Here is a 20,104-nt window from a genome sequence, read left to right as displayed (position 1 = left end):
CCATGGCCAATTCCTTCTTTCCCCAAGAAGCTTTGATGGCAGAGCCCAGACGTCAGGAGTAGGGTTGGGGGCTTAGGAGACACATCATCTTTCATTGTGGGTGCCTAGTCAGTGTCACCCATGTGACGGATTACCAGACCTGAGATCAGAGGTAAGGCTGAGACCAGACTGGCAGGACATCTCCAAAGAGGACAGGGGAAAAAGGCCTGGATAACACAATAAGCCAGAATCCCTGGGGGACCGTGAGGGGTTGGGGGGGACTACATGGGATCTCACGATGGGAACATCTGGAAAGGTAGTTCCTGTGTCTGGGAAGAGACAGACTTGAGGGAAGGGAGTATGCCTACACACAGGCAGGGGCCCACTGGAGGGAGCAGCATGGCTATGGTGTGAAATAAGGCATTTAATCTCTCTGACTCAGATGAACAGTAGCCTCCCCCTCTTTTCTACTGAAAAGTCATTGTTCTAAAGACCACCACGGTACAGTGGCTGAGGTGGCACTGTAGGCAGCACTCTCTGGTGGCAGTCTTGCCTTTAGGGGAACTGGGTTACAGTTCTAGAGTTACTGCTCCACATGTTGGAGGGTCTGAAACCAGGCTCCCTTCCTCCTAAACCAGGGCCTGTGGGTGTGGAAAGGGCTTGGATTTTGGGCTGAGAGCCCTACCTAGTACAAAAACCAGTTCACTCTCATGGTGTCTCTCAGAGCCTCAGCTTCCTGATTTGTAAAACAAGAATTCAAGTCCCTATAAGGTAGTCATGAAGAAATAAGCACTTACTTAGCATAAGGCCTGCACACAATTAAGTGTGCAAGAAATAGCAGTGGGCACAGTAGTGAATCTTGGCCTGTTTTGACCACTGGTGTCATGATCAGTTAAGAAGTGGGTCCCATGTCATTTGTTACTAATAATCATTTAACTACCAAAGTTTGTAAATTATTTACAGTGGAGTCATATCAGATATGCATATAACTTACTGCAAAATCTAGGGTCAGCACTTGGCCTCTCCGGACCTGTCCTCATTACTAGCATAGGAGTAATATCACCTCATAGCCAGAGGCTGAGAATACAAAAATGAACAAGCCACAAGTGTGGAATGTTCAATTAAGAAGGGACATTTCAGGAGTCTGCAGCTCAAGGATTAAAGTCAAAGGTCTCATCTTGATGTCTAAGGCCTCTCCTTCCTGTCCCCCAGGCCACCTTCCTAGTCTTCTATCTCATAACTCCCCCTATACTACAGCCAAACAACTCTTTCCTACCCCCTACCTCCTCCTGCTTAAACTGTTCTGCTGCCTGGAATGCCCTTGCTTTCAGTTCCTTCTGTTAAGTCTTCATTTCTTTCAAAATTGATTTTAAGTACCACCTCTTCCCTGCTGCCTTTCTCCTACTGCTGCCAGGCACTCTCTGATGTACCAGGATATGGCAAAGCTGGTTGTGTGCCTGCCTTTTCCCTCTAGCTTGAGATCCCAGCAGGCTGGGGTCAGGCCTCAACCATCCCCATCAGGCCTTCCATCCAGTAGATGACCCTTAGAATAGTTTCCAGTTATCATTCCCACGTGGGTTCTTATTTTGCTTTAATTTCCTAGACCAGATTAGGAGTTCAGTAAATGACCATTTAGGCAAATAGGAGGGAGCTCAACTTTTTGTGATTTCATTCATGATGAGGCCTCTTAAAAACTTTGAAATTAGGAAAGACACTTAACCTCCCTGAGTCTCTCTCTACTCTCATCTATAAAATTAAGATATTAGTACTAAGCTTGTTGTGAAAATAAAAAAAATCAACTACAAAGCCCCTAGCACCCAGTAGGTGCTCAATAAACAATAGCTCCCCAAGGAATACTGGATCAGTCCAAAGTGGAAATGGGGAGAAAAAGAAAATATGAATTGGGACATAAAAACTATGGTACAGAAAATAAATACAAACATAAGTTACAATAAATATAAAGGGTTCAATTCACCTATTAAATGATAGTCTTAGATTGGGTTAAAAAAAAGCTGTTTACAAGAAACATGCTTAAAGAGATTAAGAGTTCTCTTCACTTTACCCATCCTTCCAAGCCCAAGGGTTAAAACCCCAAACTGCAGACAACCCCGTCTTTTTTTTTTCCCTTTATTTTTTTCCCACCACCATTTATCCCTCCTATACCCTCTTCTATCTTTCCCACCCCACCCCCCAACTCTGTGTCTTCATCAGCACACAAATATCACCCCTTAAGGCATACATTGTTGGCAGTGGATTACAGTATCTATATAATAAAGGCTCAAAATTCTTTTAGGCACCAAAATTTTTATTTACCTACCTTCCTGCTCTAACATTATAAGCATTATATAAACTTTATAAACCAAATTAATCTCTTTTTGATCCAGGGTTGTGATAGGAACCATTACAAAGTGGTGGCAGATCTATGCCTGCTTTTAAGATTCTCTGGCCCATCTCAACCTCTGGCTGTCACTTCTCTTGTTCTTTCTCCACTGTCCCATAACAGTATATTTTATAACCCCTATAAAATAGGGGACTGAAAGTACCAACCTCATTGTTCTGAGGTTTAAGAGAATGCCCAGCACTAAGCCAGGCTCTCAGGAGCATTCAAACTCCAACAGTTCCTCCCTACCCATTGATATAGCTCCTTCTCATTTGCCATGGGCTGAGGAACCAGTGAACCTATAAACCAAGAACATGGGTACAACATCCATAGGCCAGGTGAGGGCTTAGATAATAAAGTGCACAGGCGTTGTGCCCACTACTTCCAAAACCCCTGAGCTCATGGTTCCCTGTGGGTATCTCCCATATACCTCCACTGTGACCAGGGCTTGAGGAAGGGCTCAATTACCTTCTCAAATTGCCCTGTCACGCATGGAACAGTATGAGGGATGTAGTGGAGCCCAAAGATTGAGTGACCAGCCACAGGGAGTCAATGGGGGACATTCACAAACCATTCTCAAAGTTGGCGCCATTTACTCTTGGGGAGATGTGGGACCTGGACAAGGACAGCAGCTAGAAGGCAAAAAGGGCAGGCCTGGTTCTCAGTAGCGGTAGTGATCGGGCTTGAAGGGGCCATCACGGGGCATGCCCAGGTACTGGGCCTGCTTCTCAGTCAGCTTGGTCAGCTTCACATTCAGCTTGCGCAGGTGGGCTTCAGCTACTGCTTCGTCCAGCTGCGGAGAAACACAGGAAGATGTAGACTCAGTACCATGCTCTGGAACCCCTTACCTGCATCAAGAACTACTCAGTTGGGGTATCTGCCATGCGCCACACACATTACCTCATCCTATCCTCCGTCACCCTCAGTGGGTGTGTTGTTGACTGCCCAGCTCCCCTTCCTCCAAAGGGAACCACGCTACCTCCTTCCCTCCAAGTAACCCTGGTGGGACCATCAGTTACATCTCCTTCCCCACCTTCCACCAACCCAAGTAGCTAACCAAAATGCTTCTCTGGAATTTATCTATGGAAAGGGCATTTTCCATAACAGGTAGAGAAAGGGTCTCTCCAAGTCCACCAGGATTCCTAAACAGGGAGGGTATCAGTCTCAGCTTGCTAGTGGTAAGTCCAATTGACAAGTGAAGTGAATGTAAGGAAAAAAAAGAGCCAAGACAGAGAAACACAGAGCTCTAATAACACTGAATCCCTGGGTCCACTGTCTGAATCTTAGACTCCTCCATTACACAGAGTGGGGCAAAAGTAGTTTACAGTCGTGAGTACGTGAAACACAGTTTATTCTTGTATTATTATTAGTTATTGTATTATTTTTCATATGGACATCTTTGAACCTACTTTCACCCCACCCTGTATAGCCAATAGACTTCCTTTTTAGATTAAATTGGTTGTGATTGTTTTAAAATATGTACTTAAATTCTTTGTCTAGAAATTCATAATAATCCTTTCTCCAAAAGGTGCAGCCTAATTCCTTACCCCTTAAGTGACTCACTTCTAATGAACAGGAAAATAGCAGAAGTGATGGTGTGTGACTTAGAGACTAGGTTCTAAAAGACACTGCAGCTAGCTCCTTTGCTCCCCTGGACTACTCACTCTGGTGAAAGGCCAGCTGTCATCTCATGAGGACACTTAAGTGGCCCTATGGAAGGACCAATGTGACAAGGAACTGAGTCCTCCTGCCAACAGTGAGGTGAAGTGGCTCTCCCAGCCACAGTCTAGACTTCAGAAAGGACCATAAAGGACCTCAAGTCATTACCACCCCACTAAGATGCTCTAAAATCCCTGGCCCACAAAAACTGAAATAATAAACATTTATTGTTTTAAGCAATTAAGTTTTGGGGTTAAATTGTTATATAGCAATAGATAACTAACACACCAGTTTAAACAGGGTTTCTATCTACCACATGCCACCAAAAGGATCCTGACTAATAAAAGTTGCCATCCTCCGTTCATAAATGTAGAAATGAAGGCTCAGAAAGGTGAAATGACTTGTCCAAGGTCACACAGCTAGTTACTGATAGAGCTAGGACTTGAACCCAGGTCCTTCTGGCTCTCACACCCGAAAACTTGTCTCAAGTATCTTAACTTATGGCCTCCAAGGCAGCTTTGAAGAGATGGAACAGAAACTAAGAAGGACAGAGGCTAGGGTTAAATAAAGCCAATTTTTAAGTCTTACCAGTGCTGAAATACATAAAAGGGGTCTGAGAAGAAGGGCAAGTGGTTGTACTTAGAGAAGGGTCAACTTTCTCAGCTTCTGGCTCTGCGTAGGGCCTCTTTCTGCCCCTAATGCCCCAAGTCCCATCCCATGATGACACAACAGCTTTGTTCCACAGCTGAGCCCCAAGAACTTTTACATTTCCAAGTGATTTCAAATCCATTGTCTCATTAGAGCCTCACAAATACCCCTAAGGAGGGTAGGGTTTATTCTTCTATATAACAGATGAAGAAACTGGGGAGAAGGCAAAGGCATGAGCAGAGCCCAGCCCCAAGTCCATGCTAGTTCTGGAAGCAGAATGAAGGTCTCCAACCACCAGAGTACACACTAAATACTCCCTTCACTTGGCCTGGCCTAGACCTGAACACACTTCTTCCTTCTCCCTGCACTCACCCCAGAAAGCAGTGTGTCATAATGGTTAACAGTGTGGACAGACAGTAGAGTTGGGTTCTACTCCTGGCTCAATACTTGACAGCTGTGGGAGCAAGTCAATCTCTGAACCTTAGTTTCCTCATTTGTAGGATGGATCTCTCATGGCTATTACAAAGATCAGTGCTACACTTCTTGGTGCAAGTAGACACCTTAATAAATGGCGGCTGCTCTCTCTGTCGTTGCCCACACAGTATGTGTCAGGCATGAAGCTGAGAATGTCTCGTCCCCAGTCCATACCTTGGCAGTGATGAGGGAGGTAAGAATGGGGCCATATGCTGGGGTGGGATATGAGATCTTTGCCTCTTTACTTCCAGCCCTAACCTCATTTCAAAGGTCTGTTTAATTTCTCACCGAATTCACAGCCATATTTCCTCCAACTGGAATCAGATTGAGGTCAAATGAGACTTTTTTAACCCCACAAGGCTGGGAACCTTGCAGACTACACAGAACAGGATAGCCCAGAGGCCCTTATGGGTAAAGCATCTGGTCCAAGGGAAGTGCCCAAGGAAGACTAGGGGGAAAGGAGCTGGCTCTGGGGGCCGATGCCCTATGCCCCAGGCCACAAGAGGACACCTGGGCCTTTTCCTACTTCACTTGGAAGAACCAGCCTTTCAAGGGGTAGGGGGAGTGGTATGGAGACTCCACCACAACCTCTCCAGTAGCCAAATGCTAGATAAGCAAGAGCTACTCTTACCAATTAGCTGATAGGGAAACTGAGGCCAAGACAGGCTAAATGGCAAAGCCAAGTTCACCCATGACACTGGCAAAAAAAGCCAGGACTAAAACATAGCAATTCTGATTGCTGGGGGTGTGCACATTGCATGGGGTGTTAGAATGAGCACTGGGTTTGATGTCAGAAGACTCACTGTCACGGTTACCCTGACCACATTCCCATAGCATTGTCAGGTTCTATGCTCAGCGTGTTAGTGGTATCATCTCATTCCAAGGCCACAATTCTATAGCCTGAAGGCTGCATTTGGCTTACAAACATGTCCAAGTTAACCCACCTGGTTATTTTTAAAAACGGTAACAAGCCTGGCCGGGCATGGCTCAGTGGTTGAGCATCGACCTAGGATCCAGGCGATCGGGGTTCGATTCCTTGTCAGGGCACATGCTGGGGTTGTGGGCCCGATCCCCAGTTGGGGGCGTGCAGGAGGCAGCCGATCAATGACTCTCTCATCACTGATGTTTCTATCTCTCTCTCTCCCTTTCCTCTCTCTGAAATCAATAAAGATACATTTAAAAAAACAAAACAAAACAAAAAAAAAGGTAACAAGTTGCCTATATTTAAAAATTAAATATTTCATACAAAGATCTTAATATCTGGCTTCTCTTGAAATGTCAGGAGCCCTGGTCCAATGGGCCTTGGTTTCAGGTTAATGACAGTTAGCTGACCCCTTCACTGGGGTATGTGCTCATCTATTAGTCCTCACCCAGCCCAGTCAACTCATTTACCTGCCCAGTACCCATGGGCATGTGGGTTTGTGACCCCTGATCTAAGGGAATCCTCATAATCCTTAAAAGAGGTAGTATTACCTTTATTTTACAGAGGAGGAAATAGAAGCACAGAGAAGTTAAGTAACTTGCCCCAGTTATACAGCTGCTAAGTGCTAAGACTTAGATTTAAACCTGGGTAGGTCGCCCTACAAAGCCCATGCTCTTCTCATCACCCAGCCCTACCACTCTGGGAGGCATTCCCTACTTTGGGCCTGAGTTTCTTCTACTGCTAAATGAAGAAAATTATTTCTGCCCTGTGTAATACCCTGTGAGGACCTCTCAAGTAAACTCTGGCAAGCCCTGTGTGGGGAGCCCAGACACATGACCCTTGGCCTGGGTCGGAGGTGGATACCCACCTTCTTGGGCAGGAAGTGGACCCCAACAGAGTACTTGTCCGGATGGGTCCACAGTTCAATCTGCGCCAGCACCTGGTTGGTGAAGGAGTTGCTCATCACGAAGCTGGGGTGACCCATCGCACAGCCCAGGTTGACCAGCCGGCCCTCAGCCAGCAGGATAATGCGGTGCCCATTCTTTAGCCGGTAGCGGTCCACCTGCAAGTGGACAGAGCAGCAGTGAGGGCTAGTGGGGCAATGCTCCCAATGTCCACCCCTGCCTCCTCCTACCCTCTTGTCCAGCAGGCCTCCCTATCTCCAACAGCAGCTGTGAAGGGCCTGGACTGCCCTAGAACAGCCTCTAGCACAGGCCCTGTCACACTCAATTAATAATAATAGGCAATACTTATCAAGCAGCTCTGAGCTACAGACCTCACAGGTCTGCTGTGAGAATTTAATGAGCTGACACATATAAAGCACTTGACACACAGCTTGGCACATACTAAGTATTCAGTAAGTACTAGCTAATGTTGTTATTGTTGTTATTATTGCCATGTGCCCTGAGCTAAGAGCACACATGTAACTATATATATAATTATATGTGTATATATATACATATGACTAACAACAACCCTATGGTTTAAGTACCGTTATTATCCCTATTTTACAAATAAAGAAACTAAAATTTAAAGGGTTAAACTTGTCCAGAGCCACACACTAAGAAGTAGCTGCAATCTGAGTCTGGACAGTCTGAGGACAGATCCCATGTTCTCAATCATCATGCTCAGTAAAAGCTGAATGTAGTGATGCTAAACCTTGGCTGCTCATCAGAACATCTTGGGACCTTTGAAAAACAGAATGCCCTGGCCTCCCTCCGAGATGCTGACTTAAGTGCCCTGAATCCAGGCCGTCTTCTTCCCCATCCCACTGCCCAGGTTGCCAGAGCTGCCTCATCTGCCTTCCCCTGATGGCCACCCCGTGAGCATACCCCTCTCAGCCCTACATCTGCCCACCCTGCTGGAAGGACTGGGCTGCTCACCTGGGGCTTGATGTTCACTTTCTCCACAGCATTCTCATTCAGCCACTTGACATCAATCTCCACATCAAAATGTCCAATGTTACACACGATGGCGTCATCCTTCATCTGCTCAAAGTGCCTATGGGGAGTCCAAACCCATGGGAAACCATTAGGGGCAAAGAGCAGCCCCAAGCTAGCCCCTTCTCTCACTCCCCAGGACCCCCTACCTGGCACCTACCTGCCAAGGATGATGTCAACACAGCCTGTGGTGGTGACAAAGATGTTGCCCTCCTGACAGGCCTCGTCCATGGTGGTCACCTCATAGCCTGTGCAGAAACAGTGGCCATGGGGCACCTAGGGTGGCCCTGCCTTTCCTCTGGCTCCAGTGACTGACAGCCAACCCTCACCCTATCGTACCCTCCATGGCAGCCTGCAGTGCATTGATGGGGTCAATCTCGGTGATGATGACTCGGGCCCCAAAACCCCTCAGGGCCTGGGCACAACCCTTGCCCACGTCGCCATATCCCGCTACCACCGCCACCTTGCCCGCAATCATCACGTCTGTGGCCCGCTTGATGCCATCTATGAGGGACTCCCGGCAGCCATAGAGGTTGTCAAATTTGCTCTGAAAGGAGAGGGGGCAAAGGGACAATGGGAGCAGGCAAGGCCCTGGGGACCCAGACCCACTCTCAGCATCTTGGCCTGGTGGGCCTTGGGCTGATCATCTATGACTTTTCCCCACAAGCTTATGCCCTATGCCTCTCACCCTAATTAGCCCTTCTTGCTAGCCTTTCTCTGCTGGTCCAGAAGCCTTCTTCAGAATCAATTACTAGAAGAGATTGCCCAAAGAATCTGCTTCACTTTAAAGCTCCTGATGCGCCACTCTCACTGTGCTTTTTGTCCCCTCTTTAATACATTAATTACCCACAGTCTACAATCTCCTTCCTCCCCTCAAATGAGGCCTTCAAGTCCCTAGCCTGCAGCCTTCCCAGGGTCCTTCCTCAGGGACCTACTCCCAAGCTGCACTGGGAGCCAACAGCTGGAACTGTCATTGCCCTACAGGCTCACCTTTGTGACAGAGTCATTGACGTTAATGGCAGGAACCTTCAAGATCCCGTTGGCCATCATCTTGTATAAGTTGTGGACCCCTGTCGTGGTCTCCTCAGAGATGCCTCGGATGCCTGGAAAAGAGGGGAAGGGGTGAGCCTCAGGCCAGGAAGGGGCTACCCAAGGGATTGGAGTGTGTGTGGGAGGAGACTCTGGAACGGAGCCCCAAGAGCCTATACCATCTACTCACCCAAATTCCTCATCTTTGTCCTCTAAAGCCACTCCTCTTTCTGGGTTCACATCCCTGTGACTGATACCACAGTCCACCAATCATCCAGGCAAGCATGAGGGAGTAGTCAGCATCGTCGCCAGGACACTTGAGAACTCTCCATTCCCACTGCCACTGCCCTAGTCCCTGCTACCATCATTACTCACCTGATCTCCCAGCTGCAACACTTCCTCCACACAGCAGGCATTTTGAACATGTACGTTTTTAGAGAAATCTTTTCAAAACCCTCTAATTATTTCCATTGCTCTTAGGATCAAGCCAAATTCTTTTATCTTAGCCTAGTAAGTACTCACACATCTGGCCTTCACTAAATACTTCCTCCCAGTGAAGGACGCTACCATGCTGTTTCTTGAAGAGTAAGTCCTTTCCTGCCTCAGGGCCTTTGCACCAACTGACTCCCACACCCCACTTTCCTCTCTAACAAATCTGACCCTGCTTAACAAATCTGACTCATTCCCAGCCCTGGCTTATGCTTGTTCTTGGATGAGCATCTCAGCCAGATCTCCCCCAGCCACCCTGGCAGAAGTCAGGAGGCCAGGCCCCAGCATGCCTGCATGAAACTGCTATCCTCCCATCTTCCACAGAATCTGCTGTTTGAGGTGCTGGGAATCCTACCAGCCTGCTGCTTTTACATGGGCAAGCAGGCTCCATCTAGGTTGCCAGCAAGCACCCAGCCTACCCACCCACCCTACTCACCTGACAAGAGCTGTGGGTACTTGGTATGGATGAGGTTGGTGAGGTCACCACCATCGTCCAGAATCATGTTGAGAGGCCCATTCTTGAAGTATAGCGTCTGCTCAATGCACCATAGGTACTCTTCATCGGTTTCACCCTTCCAGGCATACACTGGAAAGCAAGTGGCACATCAGGGTCTGCCTTCCCCACTGGTACCTGCTCCAGAGAACTAACAACCCGGGCAGAGCCAATACTATCTCCTTCCTAATTCCCTTGCCCAGCCATCTCCAGCCCCTCTGAGGACTCAGTGGTAATAAAAACACAACTTGGAGCTAGAGAGATCGGAGTTCAAATCCTGGCTCTGTACTCGCCAGCTGTGTGACTTTGGGAAAATCACTTTACCTCTCTGAACCTCAGTTTCCTCATCTGTAAATGGGACAAATAGTATGGGTTAAGTGGGTTGGAGGCCAGATATAGGTAACTGGAGATAATTCTTTACTTTCCTACCACTTTTTGTCTGAGCCCCAAGGACTAGGGTATCAACCCATAGTGACCAGGCTCCCACCCAAAGTGCTGGGATGGGGTGCTGCAGGGGCAGGGAGCCACACTCAGATGGACCCACAAGACAAGATCCAAGGATCATTCTGCACTGAAAGGACTTGAAGACCCATCAGTCTCTGTGGTGGATAGTCTCAGGCAAAGTCTGGCCAAAAAATTACTAATAGTAGAGTACTTTCTCTGTGCCAGATATTACCACCAGTCCAGGCTCCTCCCATCATATGGTATGACTGGGACATGAGTGTGAGGCTCCTCTGAATCTCCTCTGAGCAAAGGCCACAAGCCAAGCAGGGCAGTAAGCCCCTTTGCCTATCTGGGGCAGACAACAGTCTTGAAAATGAGGCATTTCCCAGAAAAGGGGCATGAAGCCCAACCACGGCTGAGGAAAGGGAGACATGCCTATCCAGCCCTGGTCAGACTCTGGAGAGATCCTCCTGACACTTTCCCCTCCACCTGAGGCTAGTTAGAACTCATGAATGTCCTATGTAATCACCATCAGAGCCAACCACTCCCCTCCACAGACCCAGGCAGACATATGCCAGTTTCTCCAACAGCTTATGAAAGTTCTTCCTCCTAGTTTTGGTCCTTCCTTCCCCCAGTTCCCTAGACCATCAGACCCTAGGCAATAAACCTCTGGGGCTCTTTTTCTGACCAGTATTCCTCCCGATCCTTTCTTTAAGGAACTTCCCCTCCTCTATACCAAGTGGTTCCCATCCTGTCCTTGATCACATGACTTAAGCTGGGACAACAAGCACCTCCCACAGAACTTTAGATGACAGTGGAACAAAACAGCTCTTTCCTATAGGTCATTAGGCTAGGACTGTGTGCTCATGACTCCCCTCCCCTGCTACAGGGAAACCTGTCACTGCAGGAGTCAGTGAAGCAAACATGGAGCAGCAGAGCCCCTTCATGCATCCCCACACCCCCAGCAGCAAGCAGCACTCACCTGGAATGCCGGCCTTGGCAATGGCAGCTGCTGCATGGTCCTGGGTGGAGAAGATGTTGCAGCTGGACCATTGCACCTAGAAGAGCCAGCAAGACAGGGCTGTGGTCACAGAAACACAAGGGTCACTGCCAGGGATAAGGAAAAGCCCCGGAGCTAGAGGCAAGAGGCTTGTGTTTTAGGCCCAGCAGGCTCTGTGGCTATAGAGTGGGGGCGCTGGTGAGGGAACGGGAGCCAGAACAGTGACAAGACCCAACTTCTGTTTTAAACCATCACTCTGGTGCTGTGTGGAGGAGAACGGGGGTCCACAAGGAAGCAAGGAGACAAGGGAAGAAGCTGTTGTTAAGAGGTCAGAGGAGCCCAGACGGGCGTGGCTCAGCGGTTGAGCGTCGACCTAGGATACAGGCGATCAGGATTCCATTCCCGGTCAGCGCACATGCGCGGGTTGTGGGCTGCAGCCGATCAATGACTCTCTCATCATTGATGTTTCTATCTCTCTCTCTCTCTCCCTCTCCCTTCCTCTCTCTGAAATCATAAAGATATATTTAAAAAAAAAAAAAGGTCAGAAGAGATGTCACAGAAGTAGTAGAGGTGATAACAGGTGTATTTTGAAGGCTGCGCTGACCAGATTTGCTGTAGGATTAGTTGTTGGAATGAGAGAGAAAGGAGTCAGGGATGACCCCAGGTTCTTGAACTAAGAAAACCTGGAAGGCTGAGCTTCCATTTGCTTATGTGGGAAGACTGCAGAAAAGGATGGGTGAGGGGCGCATAAGAAATCATGAGTTCACATGGACATGTCAAGGTCGATGTGTCTGTTATCTCTCTAAGTGGAGACGACACACCAGCTGCTGAATATACAAGTCTCGAGCTCCCAGGGAAAAGTCTAAGCTAGTACATTTATCTGGGAGTCATCACCATGTAGATAGTATTTAAAGTCATAAAATCAGAGCGTGAATATGGAAAAGAAAGAAGAGGTCCAAGGACCGAGCCCCAGCGTAGTCTGTTAGTTGGTTTTGGCTGCTCGGCCCTGCCTTCTTTAGGAGAAACTAACTTGGGCCCAGCCTCCTACAGTGGTTAGGAGAGCTGTCAATCACGAACCCAGGCCCAGGCTGAACCAATCAGAGCACACCATCCTTCTGGCAGCTGTGACTGGCCCAGGGCCGGCACCTGACCCGAGGAGGGCCAGTGAGAGCCAGCCAGTCCTTAACTCAGTGCAACGCTGGGTTGCATTTTTCCCCACCGGAGGGGCCTCAGTCAGGAGCGTGTGAATTGCGGGCAGTTTGATGCCATCTTCCCAGTAAGAAAAAAAAAAAATGTGTTCAGCACTCACCACAAAAAGTGACGGCGCTGTGGCCCAGCTGCAGCCCAGCTGGGCCTGAGGGGGCACCCCACTGGATTTCCCACTTCGCCCAGAACAGCTGCGGACCTCACCTCAGCACCCAAGGCAACGAGGGTCTCGATGAGGACGGCTGTCTCAACGGTCATGTGCAGGCAGCCGGCGATGCGGGCGCCCTTCAGCGGCTTGGAAGCTGAGTACATCTCCCGCATGCGCATCAGGCCCGGCATCTCGTTCTCCGCCATGTCCAGGGCCTTGCGTCCCCAGGAGGCCAGGCTGATGTCAGCTGCGGGGCAGGCGGATGGGAGTTCCATGAGCGGCTCACCCACAAACCGGCAAGCACTGGTCACTCGTCCACTTGTGGGCTCAAAACGCTAGGCTGAGCAACCTGGTGCCTGACTGCCACGCACTCCACACGGATTGATGGAGCCGAGGCAGGCAAAAAAGAAAGGCATGGTCCCTGCCTACCTCAGCTTACAGTCTTGTACGAGGGCACATTCAATCAAAGAATCACACAGCACGTGTAAATAACACAGGTAAGCGCCCCCTTGAAAATAGCTATCAGCCTATATATATGTACATATACGTCCCACTACCCTTTCTGCAGCCACCTACCAACCTCCTCACTCCCTACAGATGTTAGCTCCTGGTTGTCTGTCCACCTTCCAAGTCATCACTCTTGCTGAATTCAATACTCATAAACGATACTAACACCTTGGATTCAGCACAGTTCTTTGATCTTCTTAAAGATATGAAAATGTTTCTTCCCCACTCCTGATGGTTCCCCACGGAGAGAATTCATCTGTGTAAGTGATGCTCTGGGCATGCCCGGTTCAGCTCCCCCTTTTGCAAGCAATCAGCAGCCACCTTGCCAGCAGGGAGCACGTTCTTCCACACACAGACCCTCGCAGGCGCACCTTGCCTGCACCTTGCCTGTAACGAGTGTTAACTGAGTTTTGGGGTACAGTTAGCAGGATCATTGGACTTTGACACTAATCTACATCCTCTGGCTTCAATGTTATTAGTAATGAAAGTTATATTTTGGATTCTATCTGCCACCCCAGATGTCTCAAATTTGTCTAAATTCTCAGGCAGGAAAAAAGGATACTATTATGAGCTCTCACTATCTCAATACTCTCCTGATAATCTCACCCTCCCTACCCCGTTACGCTAGCCCATTCCAAAACTCAGTCCCTTCCCCGTTAAGAGTCATCTGTCAGGCTTATAAATCTCTCCTGGAAAATCAGATCCAGTAGGTCTAGGATGGGGCCTGGGCTGCTGGTGATTACTATCTTTAGGGAAGCTTAGATCCTGTCAATTACCCAAGGAGGTGGTAACTGGGTAGAGAATTTAATAATAACATAATAAAACTAAGTCAGTCTGCTTCCTGCTGTACAATTCAGAAATGAAATATTCCTCCCCCATGGGAGGGACTACTACTACTACTGGGCCTCAACACACACTCCCTCCCCCTATCACCACCCCTACCTCACCCTGCCCACCTTGGCATCCCATCACCAGTGATACTCTCCCTTGGAAATATTGACTTCAAGCAACTGACTCTAACCATGTTCCATCTTTCCAGTCCTCTCCCTCTATAGCCCCAACTCCAATAAGGTTGCAGCCAGTCAGGTCAGAATCTCTAATCCATTAATCCTACCAATTTTCACTGCCCCTGACAGCATTACCTTCATGTTCTCAATTTCTTCCTGCCACAGTTTAAGATTTTGCTATCCCTTCTACCCTTCCATCCTCTGATAAATCATGGCAAAACTCCCACCCTGGTTAAATCCACCCCTCCACCCCACCTAAACCATTGAGTCCAGCAGGAAAAAAAATCACAGCCACACCAAAGGGTCTCATTTATTAAGATGCAAATCTCAAGGAACATGCCAGCAATCCTCTTACATTTTCTTAGTAAATTTACTCTCCAAACCTCTAACACCTTTCTTCTTCAACTGACCTTTCTTTCATCAATACTACAATGGAACAATACTACATTAACTGTATGCATGTCTGTTCCAACCTCACCACAATTCACTGAGAATTCCGAACGATGCCACTTTTCCTCCATGGAATCCACTAGTCCTCATCTGTACTACAGACCAGGCATATCCTCTCACATCCTTGAGGACTTCACTATTCCATGGATGCCACTCTTCTCAAGGTCTCCCAAGATGAGCCTGATCCCCACATCTAATAGTCAATTACCTATGTTCACGTTTCTCCCTGCAGCACTGATCCCACTAATTACTCCCTCCTTCTGAAACCCTTTCTTTGGCTTCTATAACTGTCCTTGTGTGGTTTTTCTCCTACCTTCCTGGCTCCTCTTCCTATAAATGACTAATGTTTGGAAGCCCTCAGGGCTCCATCATCTCCCGTTTCCTTTAAATACCTTCTCTACAGCAATGACTCCCACGTGTTTTTCTCCAGTCCAACTTCTCCCCTGACCATGAGACTCATGTAATCCAATTGCCTGCTCAACATCTCCACTTAGATGCACAATTGGATCTATTGTCAAGTTTGAACCCTCATGACTCCTTACCCTCCCCACAAACATGTTACTCCCCCAATTTTCCCATTTTAGGAAATGAAACACCATCTGACCAGCCGCTCCAAACAAAAACTTTCTCGATTCTTTTCCCCTTTCAGCCCCTTCCAATCTATCAGCATATTGTTGGCTCAAAATCCCCAATATATAAGCAATCCGACCACAACTTCCTACCTTAGATTACTGAAGCAGCCTCCTCGCTGGTCTAACCTCCCCACAGAAGAGAGGAAAATGCTTTATAAAATTTAAGTTATATCACCTCCACTCTTCTGCTGAAGTAAAAAACCAAACCTCCAATAGCTTCCCCTTACCCATGAATAAAATCCTAACTCTTTACACAGCCTGAAGGCCCTACCCACATGACTGCCCACCCTGGTCCTCCCACCTCTTCACCCTCTTCTCCCCCTCCCTAACTTCTCAACCACATGGATCTGCTTACTGTTAGTTTTACTGTCTTCAGACAAGTGAAACTTATTCCCACCTCAGGGCTTTAACCCAAGTGGTTCTCTTAGCCTGGGTGGCTCCTCCCCAAGCATCTGATACAGACCTGGCAAACAGCAGGTACTCAATAAAAACCTGGAAACAGTAAAAAATTTGGTATACCCCTACTGGAGGAATGGAATGCACCAGGATGATTCTAGTAGAGGAAGTAAGATAAGTCAGGATTTTATTCCCAGTAAGGTGGGAAGCCTACAGAGTTTTAAGCGGAAGAATCACGGTTTGTCTTTTGAAAAGACAAACTTTGGTTGCTGGATGTATATGTGGAGCAAGAGACCCAGGAAGACCTGTGAGAAGGGTGACCAGAACTGGGATGGTGGCTGTGGAGTGAGAAGTGGGTGGAACTCCTCACTTATAAAATGGAGACAATACTACATTAACTGTATGTGTTTCAACCTCATCCTTGAGTCACCTTTGTATGTCCAGTGCCCAGCAGGGCCTGGCACAGAAAAGGGGCCAGCAAATGTTTACTGACCATGTCTATTGTTAGGACTGAATGAGAGAAGGTCCATGAAAGGGGCTGGCACAAGTCAGGGGTGACAAAAAAGAAACAAATCTAAACCCAGTACAACTCCCAGCATTTACCAATGAGAAAAGGGCCCAGAAAGGGGTCTGTCCCAGGTTCCACAGCCAGTCAGTGGCAGAGGTGGGACTGATGGCCAGGAAGAGCTAGAGCCAGAGGCCTTCTCAAGGCTCCCAAGAGGGGCCCAGCAGCAGTGGACAATGGGCTCTGTCCTAATCTGCTAAGCTCTACCCACTCTATTACCACCAGTCCCTCTAGCTGAAAATAACTGCACTGCCCTCATGGCAGCTGTGCCAGCCCCAGAGTTTTCCATGGACCCGTCACCTACAAGGGCATAGGAGGGTCTGGCGCTCCAAGCTCTGGGGTTTTTGGTCCTGCAGGAGCTGGGACCTTGAAGAAGTTGTAGGAACACCTAAGCCAGGACAAGCCAAGAAGAATAGCAAGACCCTCTCTGAGCCTCACTTTCTTTTTTCTAATCCTCACCCGAGGATATTTTTTCCATTGCCTTTCAAAAAGAGTGGAAGGGAGAGAGAGAAACACTGATGTGAGAGAGACACTGCTTGGTAGCCTCTCGCACACGCCCCGACCAAGGCTGGGGATCAAGCCTGCAACCGAGATACATGCCCTTGGCCGGAATCAAACACTCTAACCACTGAGCCAAACCAGATAGGGCTAGCCTCACTTTCTTCATCTGTAAAGTGAGAATAATCATCCCCAACCTTGTGAGTCCTGAGGACTAAAGCTGTCATATGGGCAAGGTCTGGCACAGTATGCCCTCCTCGATGGGGGCTTCCTCCCTCCAACCCTACCCAGCCAAGCTCCCCAGCTTCCAAATGCAGACTTATCTCCTCCCACACAACCCAATGCCTTTAATCCTGACCCATCGATCTCTCCATAGTATGACAAGCCTCTATCCCAACTCTGCCACTAACGTGACCTTGACTTAACCTTTCTGGGCTTCAGTTTCATCGCCCACAAAATAGGGACAATAGCCTACTCTGGCCATTACTTCAAAAGCTACTACTGATAAGCTACTACAATTGACTCTTGAACAACACAGGGGTTAGGGGCAATGACCCAGCTAACTTCAAAAATATGTGCAACGAGTTCTTGCATTTTTCTGCATAATGTAAAGACTTGCAATTTTAGGATGACTGACCTGCTCAGTGACATACATTTCCAAATAAAGATTTAGCATGAAAGTAAAAAAAAAATAATAATTTAATTAATTTTTTAAAAATCTGGCAGTGGCTGGTGTGGCTCAGTTGGTTGGGTATTGTCCCATGCACCAAAAGGTCATTGGTTCAATTCCCAGTCAGGGCACATGCCTGGGTTGCAGGCTCCATCCCGTCGTGGTGCATGCAGGAGGCAGGCGATTAATGTTTCTCTCTCTCTCCCTTCTTCTCTCTCTAAAATCAATAAAAACAGAAAAATAAATATTAAAAAAAATCTGTGTATAACTTTTTTTTAAAAAAAATTATCTTTACTGATTTCAGAAAGAGGAAGGGAGAGGGAGAGAGAAAAAAAATCAATGATGAGAGAGTCTTTGATTGGCTGCCTCCTGCACGCCCCCCACTGGGGACAGAGCCCTAAACCCGGCAAGTGCCCTGACTGGGAATCAAACCATGATCTCCTGGACCATAGGTTGATGCTCAACCGTTGAGCCATGCCGGCAGGCTGTGTATAACTTTTGATGCCTTCAAACCCTCAGTCATCCCTTGGTATCCACAGGGGATTGGATACCAGGGACCCACCCATGAGCATCCAAAATCCATGGATGCTCCAGTCCCTCATGTAAAATGGCATAGAACTGCCCTGACAGGATAGCTCAGTTGGTTAGAGTGTCCTCCCAATATGCCAACGTTGTGGGTTAGATCCCCGTCAGGGCACATAAAAGCAGCAACCAATCAATGTAAAAATAAGCAGAACAACAAATCAATGTTTCTCTTTCCCTAAAATCAATCAATACATTTTTTAACTTTAAAAAATTAATTAAATGGCATAAAACAATGCATACAATTGACCCTCTGCATGGGCAGATTCAACCAACCACTGATGGAAAATACCACAGATGTGAAACCTGGAGACATGAAGGGCCAACGGTGTATTTATTGAAAAAAGCCACATATAAGTGGACGCATGTTGTTCAAAGGTCAACTGTATTTCACAGAATCTCTGCAAATCACTTCCTCAGCTTCTTTCTCTGTATAATGGGATGAGTCCACCTCTGAAGATTATTCTGTAAACATATGCAAATCAGCTACACAGCAAGTGCTCCATAAATGTTGATGCCTTTCTCCAGGTTTAATGGTGTCCTTGAATTTACTTTAAAAACTGCTAGCCAGCCTGAACTGCTTTTTACTGAAAGTTCATAGTGTTGTTCCAAATGTTCTCTAACATACGGTGGTGAGGTGTGCTCAGAGGACTACAGGGCCTGGGTTCATATCCTGCGCCACCTCGTTCCAGCTGTAAGATTGTGGTCAAGTTATCTTTATTTCCTATGTCTCAATACACTCATCGTAAAATGAGAAAGTAACAGTCCCTACCCTAAAAAGCCGTGAGAATAAAATGAATTAATCTAGAGTAAAGGTATAAGATGGTGCCCATCCCCTAGTAAACGCCCAGTAAACTTAAACTATCAGTATATCAGCTTCAATCCATACGACAGCAGGAAGAATTTTTTTAACCACTCCAAATTTTCTGCGAGATTCTCTGCACGACTGTCCCTGTTGGCCAGAAGGGTGACCCCAGAGGTTGAGTAACAAGCCCAAAGTCCCCTGTGAATGGACTAGTGCCGGCCTTGGATTCGCTTTCCAGGCCTCGCCTCACACGCCTATTGGGGCTCCAGTGCCCTCACCTTCCCTACGGGAGGCTCAGAGAGGGACTGGCACTTGTCTGGGACCCCCTAGCTGGCCAAAGGGCCGGTCTAGGCTCCTGAAGCAGGACCCGGACCTCCTAGTGCAGGTCCTGGCAGATGCCAGGGGTCCCAGGCCATGCCCAGGTGCACACTCCCCGTCGGCCCCGGTGGGCTCTTTGCGAAACGTGCCGCCACTTGGTGGCTAAGCAGTCCGCGCCACAGCACGGGCCTCGCGAGGTACGCCGGGACTTGTAGTCCGAGGCTCCCTCTGACTACCCGCTCGCCCCGGCGCGAGAACTCCAACCCCCAGGCGGCCTCGCGCAGCCAGGACCACGCCGAGCCAACGATTCAAGGGGGTCCTCAGCGCCCCGCGTGGGCCCCGGGGCCGCCACCAGCACAGGCCTCCAGCGGACAAGGACCTGAGGCGGCCTGCTGCATGTCCTGGAACTCACCGACTTTGTAGGGCAGTTTGTCCGACATGCTGACGGCTACTCCGCACGGAGTAATGGACACAAGCGAAGGGGGCCGGGCTTCGTACTAGGAAACGGAACTGGGCCGACAGCAACGGGAAGGGATCCGTTCCTGGCGGCGGCGCCTTTAAATATCTTCCTCTTATTTGCATATTTATGAGTCCCTCTAGGGCCGAGCCTTGGGGGTGGAGCCCAGCGCACCAGGGCGGGACCAGAGCAAACTTCGATCTCTGCTGAGAACAGGTTTTGTCCCTTGTGGGTCAGGAAGGGAGGTCGCTGAGAGGCCTGAGAGCGAATGAGAATGTTCTATCTTTCGTTAAGCCAGTGAATCGGTGTCAAAACCGAGTGGAAGTGAAATTCCAACCTGTTCACTTTCCTGGGCCTCAGTTCTCTCATCTGTAAAATGTGCCGAATGTAGCTACCACACAGATTA

At 48.2% G+C, this 20,104-nt stretch overlaps 1 protein-coding gene across 1 annotated transcript; it reads right to left on the bottom strand.

Moving 5' to 3' along the window:
* Positions 1 to 2,263: 2,263 nt before the first annotated feature.
* Positions 2,264 to 19,775, bottom strand: AHCY (adenosylhomocysteinase). Its single transcript, XM_081148927.1, has 10 exons — positions 19,654 to 19,775; positions 12,868 to 13,058; positions 11,440 to 11,515; positions 9,957 to 10,106; positions 8,993 to 9,105; positions 8,342 to 8,549; positions 8,163 to 8,250; positions 7,946 to 8,063; positions 6,931 to 7,125; positions 2,264 to 3,152 (listed from the first exon to the last, which is right to left on the bottom strand). Exons 1-10 carry the CDS (start codon positions 19,679 to 19,681, stop codon positions 3,021 to 3,023), a joined length of 1,299 nt encoding a protein of 432 aa, XP_081005053.1. The 5' UTR covers positions 19,682 to 19,775; the 3' UTR covers positions 2,264 to 3,020.
* Positions 19,776 to 20,104: the final 329 nt, after the last annotated feature.

Source organism: Miniopterus schreibersii (genome assembly GCF_964146895.1).
Source record: "Miniopterus schreibersii genome assembly, chromosome: 10".
Lineage (NCBI taxonomy): Eukaryota > Metazoa > Chordata > Mammalia > Chiroptera > Miniopteridae > Miniopterus > Miniopterus schreibersii.
The sequence above is the reverse complement of the archived record's forward strand: the minus strand, read 5'-3'. Positions and strand labels throughout refer to the sequence as shown.

Bases quoted from the DNA above. Each gene is read 5' to 3' on its own strand.
- AHCY (XM_081148927.1), bottom strand. From the start codon at position 19,681: ATGTCGGACAAACTGCCCTACAAAGTCG. The intron at 10,107-11,439 runs GTGAGTGCTGCT...CTTGCTTTCCAG, and splicing joins TGCCAAGGCCGGCATTCCAG to TGTATGCCTGGAAGGGTGAA. The intron at 8,550-8,992 runs GTGAGCCTGTAG...CTCTCCTTTCAG, and splicing joins TCAATGACTCTGTCACAAAG to AGCAAATTTGACAACCTCTA.